This window comes from Mchenga conophoros, linkage group LG12 (assembly GCF_057382185.1).
Source record: "Mchenga conophoros isolate Kocher_MC1m ecotype Shallow Benthic linkage group LG12, M_conophoros_male_GT1.1, whole genome shotgun sequence".
In the NCBI taxonomy this organism is placed as follows: domain Eukaryota; kingdom Metazoa; phylum Chordata; class Actinopteri; order Cichliformes; family Cichlidae; genus Mchenga; species Mchenga conophoros.
Genome location: NC_140537.1, coordinates 34,017,432 through 34,031,587, shown reverse-complemented (window position 1 = coordinate 34,031,587; position 14,156 = coordinate 34,017,432). Strand labels below are relative to the sequence as shown.

Sequence of the window (14,156 nt, the reverse complement as noted above, 5' to 3'; positions counted from 1 at the left end):
CACTGAAGGAGCTGCTCAGTGCTGTCACAGTCTGCTGCATGGGGTGGGAGATGTTGTCCATCAGGGATGACAGCTTAGCCGCCGTTCTCCTGTCACTCACCACCTCCACTGGGTCCAGAGGGCATCCTAGAACAGAGCTGGCCCTTCGGATCACCCTGTTCAGTCTCTTCCTGTCCCCAGCAGAGATGCTGCCGCCCCAGCAGACCACGCCATAAAAGATAGCAGAAGCCACAACAGAGTCATAGAAGGTCTTCAGGAGTGGGCCCTCCACTCCAAACGACCTGAGTCTCCGCAGCAGGTACAACCTGCTCTGCCCTTTCCTGTAGAGGGCGTCTGAGTTATGAGTCCAGTCCAGTCTATTGTTCAGATGAACACCAAGGTACCTGTAGCTGTCCACAGCCTCAATGTCCATACCTTGGATGTTCAGTGGTTGCAGTGGAGAATGCTTGTGCCTGCGGAAGTCTACCACCAGTTCCTTGGTTTTACTGGCGTTGATCTGGAGGTAGTTCAGCTGGCACCAGTCCACAAAGTCTTGGGTCAGACCTCTGTACTCCTTGTCGTCCCCATCAGTGATGAGGCCGACTATTGCAGAGTCATCAGAGAACTTCTGCAGGAAGCACTGGGTGGAATTGTGGGAGAAGTCTGCAGTGTAGATGGTGAAGAGGAACGGAGCCAGAACCGTTCCCTGTGGGGCCCCCGTACTGCAGACGACCCTGTCTGACACACAGCCCTGAGTCCTCACATACTGTGGTCGGTCGGTGAGGTAGTCCAGGATCCAGGTAGTGAGGTGATGGTCCACTCCAGAGTTCACCAGCTTGTCCTTTAGAACCGAGGGAAGAATGGTGTTGAAGGCACTGGAGAAATCAAAGAACATGATTCTCACAGTGCTTCCAGCGGTCTCCAGGTGAGCGAGGGAACGATGTAGGAGGTGAATGACGGCATCATCCGCTCCAATGCCAGGCTGGTAGGCAAACTGAAGTGGGTCCAGTGATGAGCTTATTAGGCGCCGAAGCTGAGCATTTAGTGGGCATCCAATCACTGACACTTGAGCTGATGCATAAACTATAAAACAAACACGGCAGCGCCCTCCTGCGGCCAACTAGTTGCATTTTCTGACAGTAATTAAGTGGCATCTGAGACATTGGGAAGATGCATTCACAGTCGAAGGAAAACAAAACCATCTATTCTCTCTTTGAAAATAAACAGTAATGTGCTACATATCCATATATTACTGGGGCATTTTATTGTTGGGATTGAAATAAACCTTCCAAATGTGACTTTATGAACTTTATTCGTATTGTTTTTATTATTTTATGAAAACACAAGTGTAGATTTGTGATTATCGTGTTTTACTGTGCTGCGGGTGATAACAGCGAGCAGCCCTGTCAGATACTGCGAGCTGTCATTCAGTCTGTGTGGTAGTTTGTGAAGGAGCGGGCCTGATGCTCCGGTGCTCTCCGCCACACTGCGGCTGGCTGGCGCTCTGACAATGACTTGCATGCTGATTATTGTGGAGATCGACAAAGGAGACAAGGAAACGAGGAGATGAACCGTTTCCTGAGAGCTGGGGAGAATGGAGGGCTGCTGACAGACTGCAAGGAGCTGTCACCCAACCACACCGCCGCCTTCTCCTCCTCTTCCTCCTCCTCTGTCTCCATCGCCTCCTCCTCCTCCTCCTCTTCCTTCAGTGCCGCTGGCTCAGCCGACAGACACGCGGCCCTGCCCTCGCTCCAGACCCGGACACCTGGCGGCGGCGGGTCGGAGCCGAGGAGATCCGCGCTTAAGCGTAAAGGAGTCGGCCGGGAGGGACGGGAGGAACCGGAGGCGGCTTCGGCGGATCACTCATCAGCGGCTGCTGTCGTGGTGCGAGGCGGCGGAGAAGCGTGCTTCGGGATCGGCAAGCAGCAACAGCATCAACAGCGTCGGGAGGCTCAAGGACGCAGCGTCGCTGGAGAAGGTCTGGAGATGATTTCAGCGGTCAGCAGAGAGGCGGACGGTGGCGGCGGGAACGGAGTCTCCGAAGTGACCGCTCCTTCTGCGTCATGCGCCAAAGGCAAGGAGGAGAGGAAGGGGAAGAACATGATCCGGGGCTGGAAGAGGGAGCGAGACAGGGAAAGGGACGCCGCTGCTCCTCCTGCCCGAACGAGGAAGGAGAAGCCCGGTGGTGATGGCTCGTCTCCTCCTCCTCCTCCTCCCTCCGTCTTCCTCCCGTCGTCCGCCCTGCCCGCTCCCGAGCATCATCTGTGCCGCGACGGCTCCGGACACTGCCTGTGCGCCGCTCCGGACTCCAGGCTCCCGGGAGATATCAGCAACGTAAACAATAACAACAATAGTAACGGTGCCGCCGCCGTCAGCACCGGGAAAACCGCGCTGGAGTGTGGAGTTAAAACCGGCGCTATTGTTGTGAGACGGCAGCAGGACGACACGCCGGCCGCCAAGAAGCACAGAGGAGCCGAGAAGGTGAGCCTGCTTTTATTGTCTGGGGGGGAAACAACAATGCAACACGGCAACAAAAGAAGCACACCTGCAGGAAGCTGCCTTTAATTTAGCCTAACGCGGAAATAAAAGGAGGGAGGCGGTCAGTCAGATGCAGGTGTAGAGGCCACAAAGGAGCAGCAGACACTCAGAATGGTTAAATGCTGCCACATGATATTTATTTGCCATTGTTGTTGCCCAGCTGGTGTCATTGTTCCCGCTCTCTGTGTCTGTGTTGATGTTTACCAGGCTGAGATTTCCTTTTTCTTTTTGGAGGGAAGATGAAGAAAAAAGGAGGAGGAGGAGGGAGGAAGCAGCAGCAGCAGCAGCAGCAGTGTGTCCTCCATCTCCATCCTCCTCCTCCTCCTCCTCTTTCTAGAGCCATTTAATCCAGTGCTCCTTGTTTTTCCTGGAGATTAGAGGAGAAGGCATGTGCATCAAGAACTCAGCAGTAAAGGGAATTAAAATGTGATGCTGTAATATAACAAAATGGCAAATGTCATTGTCCATCATGGTGAGAGCAACAACAAAGTCACATTATTTTATTCAAGCAGACTTATTATGCTTTTCATTATATTTGTCAGGTGTTGACTGCTTATATGCAAAAGTTTCAGATAATGACATCAGTGTGTTTACAAGTAGCTCCTGTGAGCCAAGAGCCATAAATGCTGCATTTAAGATACTTTGTTTTACTGTTTCTGCATGATGTCATAAAGAAGGGTCATTATTCCTACTGATTTAGGCACACAAGCACAACTCACCTTCTGTTTCTGAAATGCAGCCAATCAGTTGAAAGTTGGCTTAAAGGGGGAGGGGCTAAAACAACTGGTTAAAGAAAAGGCATAGTATAAGATAAAGAAGGCTTAATTTAACCTTCCAGAAGCATGTCTTTAAGTCTGGCAGCTTCTAGGCAGTTATTGTAAAGCTTTATCTAAATCAACTTGAATTTCAGTGGTCACCTCAAGATAAAGCCTGCATGTCGCACCAGCTGTCAAATGTGATGGATAGAGCTTGAAGAAGTTCATTCATTTTACCTGAAAGTACTGGTTTTAAATAATCCTTCCCAGGTGCACCACCAACTTAGGAAAACAGAGAATAAAAATTAGCCTTGCCTTGACATCCTCCTTTTTGTTTGCTTAATTCATTCAGGAAGACACTCAGGATATCAAATATAATCAGGCTTTAGAGCGAGGGTCACATCCTTTTAAAATAAGACGTAAATACTGCGGGTTGACAGGTCGGATGGCTGAGGTTTAATGAGCCACTCCTGAGCTGGTACAGCGGCCTAGCAGGAATGGTTGGGAAATCATTTTTTGGAGGGTTTTGAATAAGTCATCCAGCAGAGAGGAGATGGAGGGATGGGTGGAAAGGTAAGATGGGGACAGAGATGTCTGATAGAGAGGGAGGAATGGGATGTAACAGCAGAGGACATGCACTTAAAGACAAAGACACAAAAAAGAAGCAGATGGAGTATGTCCAGAAGGTGTTTTTTTTGTTAGTTTTTTAGAAACACACATGCAGGATTAGCTTTATGAGGCAGGAAAAACTGAAGCTTCCTCCTGCTGCTGGCAGATGCTGTTGACAGGAGGAACGCTGGTCTGCACTGGCTGCTTTGTTTATTTGTTGATCTGAAGGATTCCCATTCAGCAGTGAAACACACACACACACACACACACACACACACACACACACACACACACACACACACACACACACACACACACACACACACACACACACACACACAGTCACCCTGAGCTCAGTCTGTGGAGGCTGTAAGTCATTTCCTGTCAACAAGAATCTGGGCTCCACTCAGCAACTGTTGGGTGTCCTTTGATTATAGAGAGGCTAAAACCCCGAAAATTGGGCTAATTTGATATTATAATGGAAATAAATCAAGTTTATTTCCATGAATGGATCTCTGTGGGTCATCCTGAGTTTGCACTCTCCACATCTGCTTTAGAGAATCAGGGAAATGAGAAAGTCACACTATGCACAAATTAGTCATATCATTAAGCACGTCTGACCTGTCGGGGCAGGGCCATTGGACCTCTGCTGGCAGCGGATCCTTTGGGTCCTGCAGGTTGTAAGGTGGGGCCACTGCAGATCATGCTCACTGGGAATGGGATGTGAAGAGTGTGCAGCCAAACTGTATGTAAAGATGGACATAGCCACTGTGACGTCACACATAAGTTTGCAAAGTCCTATTACTGAAGCATTGAGCAGAGCATTTTCACTGTTCCGCGTCTGCTTCGGCTGGAGGTTTCATCCTATTAAAAGGGAGTTTTTCCTTCCCACTGTCGCTAAGTGTTTATTGGAGTTTTCCCTGTGTTATTTTCTCTGTCTTTGCCTTATAATATAAAGCACCTTGAGTTAAACTGAATTGGACCAAAGTAAATTTAATTATGATTGTGCATTTTTGATGGTGTGACTTGTCAATCATAAGATAAGAACATAGCTTCTGGTCCTACTAGACGCTAATGGTAGCAATAACATATAGAATAACATGACTGTAGTGATCTCACCCAGGAGTTCCTCATTTGAGCTGATGTAATTTTTCTATGACAAAAATGTCAACACAAGTGCTAAAAACCGCAGTTCCATTAATGGCCACTTGAGGCTTGCTCCAAAACAATCCATGCCCTCATTGACTTTCATTTGAAAATGAACCCAAAAAACACACATTCACAGCCTGATACAAAAACCGGTGTCAGCTTCTATGGATAACTTCCCCCTTCAGAAAACAGCCTATGAGTCATACATTTGGATTTTGTTGAGGTTAAAAGTTAGGGACATGGATTATATGACTGGCAAGTGTGCTGACACAGGTGGCTGTGTGTACTAGCTGTCTGTCACTGAACTGGACTTCTTGACTGCATTTGTGTGGTTGGTGCCTTTTGAATCATTTCTGAAGCCTGCTGTGAGGTTTCCAATAAGTCTTTGCTTTATGTTTTGTTTTGGGAATGCAATTTTGTTAGTCTGATACTTCCAGCAGTACTTCTCAGCAGATATTTGTGTCTTTGCTTTGCATCCATACAGTTTGTGGATGCAGTTTGCTGCCCTTAGCTATAAAGTCCCACCCTCTTATCCAACACCAACACAGCAGTGGGCCATACGTACAGCCTATAGATACTGAACTAAGCTTCAAGTCTGACATGATGGATTCCTTTGTGAATCTTGTGTAAATTCAGCGGCCTTCTAATGATATGAACAAGCTGTCATTTATGTCCTATTTTACAGTTTTGATTAAGAAGAAGTAAAAATAAATAAAAAATGTTTTGCTAATGCTTTTTTTCGCCCAAGTGAAAATTTCACAAATTAACGTAAAGGTGCTTAAGGGATTACAGACTGATTGCACAAGAGTTTCAAGGGCATCTGCAAAGCTCAAATGCAATTATTCATTAAAATATAAATAACATGTGTTCTCACAGCTGTATGAGAGATGACTGATGGTTTTCCCCTTAATGTCGTCTACATGAACCCTTCCTACACCTCAGTGGATGAATGCACCACTAGCTTCGGTGTCATCATGGTCTTTGCATATGAATTTAAAGCCGAACAAAAAAACACCACAGCCACTGCAGAAATATCCAGTTTCATGCACTGCAGTCCTCCTGCTCTGACATGTTTCCTTCACTTGAGCCCCACAAACTGAGCATTTGTCATCTGCGGCTTTTACGTTTAGCCTTCAAATCAAATGTCTCCAGTATCTCGAGACTTGGTGTTTAATTATTACTCTGGAACCAAACACAGATTTTTGGGCTGCTGCACCTTTTGGAAGTTAATCTGGTTAAAATTAATGGAGGCACAATGAGAATGAATGATGTATGATGCATCTAATTTAAATGGAATCAAAATTGGATTAAATAGTTACGCCCTGCTGATGAGAACAACTGTGGAAACAGTGAGTACATGGAAGAGCTTGTACTTGTGCATAGAGCTAATGAACTACAGTCAAATGGAAGAAGATTATACAGAACCATACATTAAAACTGGTGACAGTACTGAAGAGCCTTCTTTTAAACTTGTTTTTGAAATATGAGTATTGCTGAAGATTTAATCAATTTTGTATTTTATTTTCTCTTCTCCAATTTAGAGCTGGCTGAATATCCTGGAGGTTTTTTCGGAGAATTTTTCAAAGTTCGATATTCTAACATATCAACTGATATTTTCGTTTTTCTTTCAGACACACGAAAAATGAGCGGATTTCCTAAACCTTTGTCATGTGTAGTTATGCAGTAATCTATTAGATACAAACCTGACACTGTTCATAACAACTACACTGGAGAAAAGTTATTTATAAGGCTTTAAGGTAGGGATGATTAATATGTGGCTGCAGACACAGGGAGCTGTAGCTAATAGCTATCTGGTAGATCCATCCACCAGTGACTCTCCTGGACCTCCTGCTCATGTTTATGCTTCTTTATGCAACTGTCTGATCAATAATAGAGCTTGTTGTCTGGTTAATTGTACAAACATATTGTACATGATGTTTTTAATTCAGTTTTAGGGTGTAGGATTTTCTTAGCTTACTAATTAGCAGGTATATAAGAATGCACATTGCTAGTCAGCTTAACACTTCACTCTCTGTCCAGTAGTCACTTTTGTCTCCAAAAATCCTAACATGGCTGTGGTCTACACGACAATGTTGAGGTTCCAAAGTACAGAGTCCAGAAAATGATTGGTCTATAATGTCTATAATGCTTATTAGCATCCACCACTTAAAAACTGCAATAGCTGGTAGAAACAAGATTCCATTCAGAGCTAAGTGATCATAAACTAAATGATGTGATGTTAGAGAAAGATTAACCATCAAATGATCACTTTTACACATCATCCTGAAGGGAACATGAATGCTAAAATTTATGGCTATTCTTCCTGTCATTTAAAAAAAAAAAATCAGCACAAAGCCTCCAGAAACTACTAAGCTGAGAGTCCAAACCTCTCCAGCTTTTTATTAGCACTCATTTTATATAACATATTGTTAAACGAAGGTTTTAAAACCATGACAGCCCAAATATTTGAATACTTTAGAAAAGAATCCCTCTCAGGTTGTCTGAGACTTAGGAAGAAATCTAAACCATACAGCATCATATTGATGACTAATCCTGTTTTGTGGATGGTCTCATCGCAGATATTCTCCAGGCAGAAATTTGGTCTGCTTTTTTTGTCTATTTGCTGCCATACTATAGCATTTGTCTCTGCCCAATTGAGACGCTCAGCATGAAGTTTGATCACAAACAATTTAACACTTCACCAACCCTTTTGAGAGCGGCTTCTTTACTCTCACAGTTATAGCTGAGCTGCTTTGCGTTTTGTTTTTTCTGAAACTATTGGCATGCTACAACCTCACATCTTTAGATGTCATCCAGCTAGCTTACTTACTACTTATTCCAGCTCTGCTAAACCTCATAATGCATTAATGTTTTGGAGTTAAACTGTTTCACAATTGTTTGCTTTCGGGAACTGAAAGAGCATTTGGACCCAGAAATGGCTAATGATAGACTTAACACCACGATGAGAGCACAAGGAAACTGCAGAAACGTGAACCAACTCAAGGGATCATCACAACTGGTGTGATTCTTCCTTGGTGGAGCAGATATGTTGTAATGAATTTTGTGAGCAACGCACTGACTAACCGAGACCGTATCATAGCAAAAATTCTTGCAGAAAAATGCTCCAATTTACCTTCAAAAAGCTACCCTCTCGCTAAAATATAAATCTGATCTAGCCACACTGGCAGAAATAAAAGCAGTTCTGCTGCTGCTGCTGAGGCTCAGGCTGTCATCTGCATGACAATAAGATGCACTTGAGTTTCTCTGTGAATGACAGCGGCTGCTCTGCTATCACTTTCTGTCTGTCAGTCTGGATCCCTGCAGGCTGAATGAGGATGAAACAAAAACACTCGGCTCCTGACGGATCCTATCGCCTAATATTGAATTCTGATCACCTTGCAGCAGCAGCATCAATGCACCCGCCAATATCCGGTTATTCCATTTTCTTTTTTCAGAAGCATCATTTCCCGTTGTGCTGTAGTCGCAGCTTTTGAGTCGTCATGTTTACCTGGTGGGTTTTAACAGGTTTGTGCAGGCTTGGTCTCCATGGTGACGTTGACAGTGTTTAGTTTATTCAGGAGGAGTTGTAGTGTCGCATGTAAACAGCTGATCCAAAGCAAGCGAAGCAAGCATCGGGATGGAGAGTGATGAGGAGAGGCCAATGTAAGGCAATGTTCCTCTTTAATGCACCATTTCATCTTTCTCATCCATGTATAAATAACCAGATCACTTTGCCCAGCCAGCTTTTTACGGGTCCATTACGCACTTACTTGGCTTTTTAAGTTTTCAGCGTTTTAAGCTGAAATCCTCCAAAACTGCACCTTTAAGAGTGAGTGATTATGAAGGATAATAGGCTGAGACTTTTGAAATGTGTTTTTCTGACAAATAAAACTATTGTGCCGTGTTTCACTGGCTGAAAGCTTTCATGATGACAATGAATGTATTACATTTTCAGCTATGGCATACATTTTATTAAATAGGTTGCATTAAGGCTGTAAAATCATAACCATGATTATTCTGGTCAGTAATCGTAATCTTGATTTTTCTCACTAAACATCATGCATTTATTAAATATGAAACCTTTTTCTATAATTTCAGCTTAAACTGTATTATACTGTAAGGATTCCTGAGCTTTTTGGGAGAGGTGAAAGCAAACGACTCTAAAGGAAAAGGTCTTGTTAGTAGGGCTGGGCAGTCTGCCCGTAGGACAATCATTCTTTTGTTGGCGGGGAGGACGTTAAGTTCTACTATCCACCTTGTAAAACACACAGTGTGCTCAGTAACACATAGTTTAGTTTTTATTCTCACTTCTAGCATGAAGAGATGTTGATGCAGTGACGTACAACGATGAATGATTCAACCGACCTTAACTGGTAAACCGTACCACGTCATAATATTTGCTGGCTCTAAACTTCTACTAACACATTCATCACGTCCACATACAGCAAGTTTGACCATCATCGATCATCATCCACAACCCTTTCTTTCTTTTTTATTTATTTATATTTATACATATATCAAACACAGGAAATGGAAAATAAACATAAAAGAATTCCAGCAAAATTATCTGTAAAACAAAAACAAAAGGTGTTTGAAAAGGAGCAGGAAGAAGCAGCGGCTTATCCAGACCTGCCCCAAAGTTTGCCAACAATTTCTTAATCCAATTGGTAACTATATATGTGTACATATATACACACACACACACATCTGTGTACCTGTGTAGACAAATGCTCTCTCATATCAACAACATAACAATATTCTCATTCTGTACAATAGAACAGCTGTATAGCTATATGCCCATCAAATATGTATTGCTTATATTTATTCTTATATTGTGCAATATTTTTACCTTTTTTAAAATTTCTTTGTTTAGCCACATTCCACAAACTGATATGTATGTGCTGTGAACACATGACTGCTTTATATTGCATTTTCCTCTCAGGTCATATGTGAGAGGAAAATGGTTTATTCTTAAATAAATGAAGCATATTATTTCTTGCTTTTCCTGATACCAAACATTATGCATTATCCTTCTTGCTCTTTTTTTGCATTGTGCATAGAGAGAACTCTTGTGTTACCCCAGACCACTGTTATTCTTATTATCCTTCTTATTATCCTCCTTATTAGCTTTTTTAAAAAAAACAATACTAGTTAATTAAAAAAATGATTTGTTTGATTTGTTGTTGTCTCTTCCACAATCCTTTGTGAATTAGCTTGACAGGAGGTTAATGGTTTGTTTTTTCATTTAATGCAAAACACTGAAGTTGTGCCAGGTTGTGTCACACAGATACTCAAAAACACTGAAATACTGGACGCTGAGATTTAATGATTTAGTTTTGAGACTAACAGAGTTGTCATTTGGAGGGCTGGTGATGGAATAAGTTACAAGGTGGCCAGACAGCTGAATGCAGTGTCTGTTAGGTGGGACTGAGGTTTTCTATATATTTTAATTTATCATTTGTATGTGCTTTTCCTTTAGTGGTATTTTTCTTCTAATCGAGTTAGAGTAAGTTGCTAAAAACTACTTGGTTAAGTTTAGGAAAATTGCCTACATGTTAAAAAAGTGTCAAGGGAGGAGTGAGGACCCAAAGACTGGATGAGCAAATAATTGTGAGCGATGAAATATCAAACTCAAAACGAAAAAATTAAATACAAAAATTCATAAGAAGAAAACAAAGAACACAAAACACAAACCAACACAATGAAATGCAGCATTATAGAGCATGAATTATGGGAAGACAAAGACACAACATCATAGATGAGACAGAAGGCACACAGAGTGAATCACAACAGTAGTTGCCTCAATGCACTTTATATTGTAAGGTACAGACCTACAATAATAGAACCAGAATGACAGTGAAACTCTAAAACACAACAAAACCTTGAGACTATGATAATATCACACTCACTTGGCACTTACAGTGTCTTGCAAAAGTATTCGGCCCCCTTGAACTTTCCCACATGTTGTCACATTACAGCCACAAACATGAATCAATTTTATTGGAATTCCACGTGAAAAACCAATACAAAGTGGTGCACACGTGAGAAGTGGAACGAAAATCATACATGATTCCAAACATTTTTTACAAATAAATAACTGCAAAGTGGGGTGTGCGTAATTATTCAGCCCCTTTGGTCTGAGTGCAGTCAGTTGCCCATAGACATTGCCTGATGAGTGCTAATGACTAAATAGAGTGCACCTGTGTGTAATCTAATGTCAGTACAAATACAGCTGCTCTGTGACGGCCTCAGAGGTTGTCTAAGAGAGTATTGGGAGCAACAACACCATGAAGTCCAATGAACACACCAGACAGGTCAGGGATAAAGTTATTGAAAAATTTAAAGCAGGCTTAGGCTACAAAAACATTTCCCAAGCCTTGAACATCCCACAGACTGTTCAAGCCATCATTCAGAAATGGAAGGAGTATGGCACAACTGTAAACCTACCAAGACAAGGCCGTCCACCTAAACTCAGGCCGAACAAGGAGAGCGCTGATCAGAAATGCAGCCAAGAGGCCCATGGTGACTCTGGACGAGCTGCAGAGATCTACAGCTCAGGTGGGGGAATCTGTCCATAGGACAACTATTAGTCGTGCACTGCACAAAGTTGGCCTTTATGGAAGAGTGGCAAGAAGAAAGCCATTGTTAACAGAAAACCATAAGAAGTCCCGTTTGCAGTTTGCCACAAGCCATGTGGGGGACACAGCAAACATGTGGAAGAAGGTGCTCTGGTCAGATGAGACCAAAATGGAACTTTTTGGCCAAAATGCAAAACGCTATGTGTGGTGGAAAACTAACACTGCACATCACTCTGAACACACCATCCCCACTGTCAAATATGGTGGTGGCAGCATCATGCTCCGGGGGTGCTTCTCTTCAGCAGGGACAGGGAAGCTGGTCAGAGTTGATGGGAAGATGGATGGAGCCAAATACAGGGCAATCTTGGAAGAAAACCTCTTGGAGTCTGCAAAAGACTTGAGACTGGGGCGGAGGTTCACCTTCCAGCAGGACAACGACCCTAAACATAAAGCCAGGGCAACAATGGAATGGTTTAAAACAAAACATATCCATGTGTTAGAATGGCCCAGTCAAAGTCCCAGATCTAAGTCCAATCGAGAATCTGTGGCAAGATCACACTTTGTATTGGTCTTTCACGTGGAATTCCAATAAAATTGATTCATGTTTATGGCTGTAATGCTAGTGTTTTATTAGCCCTTTGTCTACCCCGAACTCCTCCCTATGCTGTCTTAGTGACTTTCACTTTAATGTAACATTGTTTCAACATTTTCTCTTCTGAGGATTCCGTTTGAGTGGTTAAACCAAGAGAATAGCCAAAGTAGATTTTAAATCAAATAGATCGCTTACAGAGCTTGGAACATCTTTAACTATCAGCATGGAAAAGATAAAACTGAGCAGCAGCTGTGCAGGTTCACCACCTTACACCTGTAAGGCGCTAATAATGCTAAAAAGGGGGGAAAAAGGTGTTAATGAGGACTGGAAGTGTTACAGTGTGATACAAAGAGAGAATCTGTCGTTTTTCCACTATTGACAGTTATAGAGCACTAAATAAAAATATTCACTTTTATTGGATAATTAAATTAATTGTCTCAAATATTTATTAGCATTTCTTTACCCTCTGCTGATCACTGACTGGACTTTATGATGGGCCCTGCTTTTTTATTTATCATCACATAAAGGTCACCAGCTCTCAGCAGGATTCAAACTTGCGTCATACAGTATGTGTCCAGTTTTCACCCAAGGTTGATAATCAGCAGAGCTTTGATGTTGTTTATCCTTCCTTTTTCAAAGAATATTGGCTGGAGCCAGCATGGACACATAGTTATCTAACAGCCAGCCAGATGTTTTTCCAAAAGACTGAACATGTTTTCTAAAGGCACGAAATGTCTGATTGTGAAGTCTTGATGTGGATTTCTAAAGGGTGGGAGGACAAACCACCAGGGATCTGACACGTGTTTGCTAAAATGTGCAAAGACTAAAATTTACAGCTGTTAAACTCTGAGTTTTATTCTGGGAATGTTACAAGGAGGAAACATTGATATAAAAAGATCTCTGTGTAAAACAATGTCATTGTTTAGAGCATTACAAACAGAAATCCATCATTTCCCACAGGGTTGGGGTACACATGTAGGTGGGCATTAAAAGACGTGAAACCACACCTTTTCCAATGACTTATTAAGTAACACTTGACAATAAATAGAAAAATTATCAGCTGCCGCAGTGAGCTGATGGACTACAGTGATACCATCTTGGACTACAGACTCACAAGAAATAAATGGGCGACCCAGTAAAGTCTTTGTGTGGAAAGGATGGCATTAACGCTGAATTCTGGGTGGGAAAACGCAAAAGACAACATTTTAATTCTTTTAAATATTTGTTGATATTGCCCTGGCTGTGAAAATTAGCTTTGGTTAATTTGTTTAATATGGGCAGTGGTCAGAGTGATCAGGACACCAGTCAAGGCAATTTTTGACTCGCAGGATGGGATTTGTATTTCATTTAATCTACCTGACTCTAGTTTTATGTAGGCATCCCTGCATATAACCAAAAATGTGTGCAGGTACATGCAGCACATACAGAATTTCATGAATGTGTGCAGAACAGCTACACCATCATCATCAGAAAAGAGAGAAAGAGAGAATGGGGGTGTTTGTGTGTGTTGGGTTAATTTTGAATTCGAGCTTAATGCAAATGTGCATTTGCAGAGACAGGGTACTAATTTTTCGCCTCATCTTTTTGTTTAACTGGGTGTGTGTGTTTGGTGGTGAATGACTGCTGTATGTGAGAAGAGGCATAACAAAGAGCAGAGACGAAGCAGACTGACAATAAGTAGAACTACATGCCTAAAGGGAAAAAAAAGGCATGATAGCGGCTTCTGCACAAAAGTAATGAACAAGAATTAAATTTACTGCATTAGTACACATCAAATGGTCTGATTGATAGCGCACCGCTTCAGGGAAACTGCAGAACAACCAAAATTATTGGGGTCAGTTTGGTAATTGCATGCAATCTATTTGTGATAATGCTGCAATTAACTGTGATAAACTGGTGAAAATCCCAAATCAGATGCCATCTGTTGCAAATCTGTAAAACTGTTGTCTTCTACAT

At 42.4% G+C, this 14,156-nt stretch overlaps 1 protein-coding gene and 1 long non-coding RNA gene across 4 annotated transcripts in view; one reads left to right on the top strand and one right to left on the bottom strand.

Moving 5' to 3' along the window:
* Positions 1-1,423: 1,423 nt before the first annotated feature.
* Positions 1,424-14,156, top strand: part of znf608 (zinc finger protein 608) — a 73,058-nt gene continuing 60,325 nt past the window's right edge. For all 3 annotated transcript variants that reach the window (XM_085295438.1, XM_085295437.1, XM_085295435.1), the window contains exon 1: positions 1,424-2,460. In XM_085295438.1, coding sequence (XP_085151564.1) covers positions 1,546-2,460 — 915 coding nt within the window. In that variant the 5' untranslated portion in view covers positions 1,424-1,545. The remainder of the gene's footprint in view (positions 2,461-14,156) is intronic.
* The window catches only part of LOC146563069 (uncharacterized), a 72,782-nt gene continuing 62,071 nt past the window's right edge, over positions 3,446-14,156 (bottom strand). Inside the window, exons 4-5 of the long non-coding RNA XR_014894710.1 lie at positions 4,503-4,624; positions 3,446-3,554 (exon numbers count right to left, since the gene is read on the bottom strand). This is a non-coding gene — a long non-coding RNA (uncharacterized LOC146563069). The remainder of the gene's footprint in view (positions 3,555-4,502; positions 4,625-14,156) is intronic.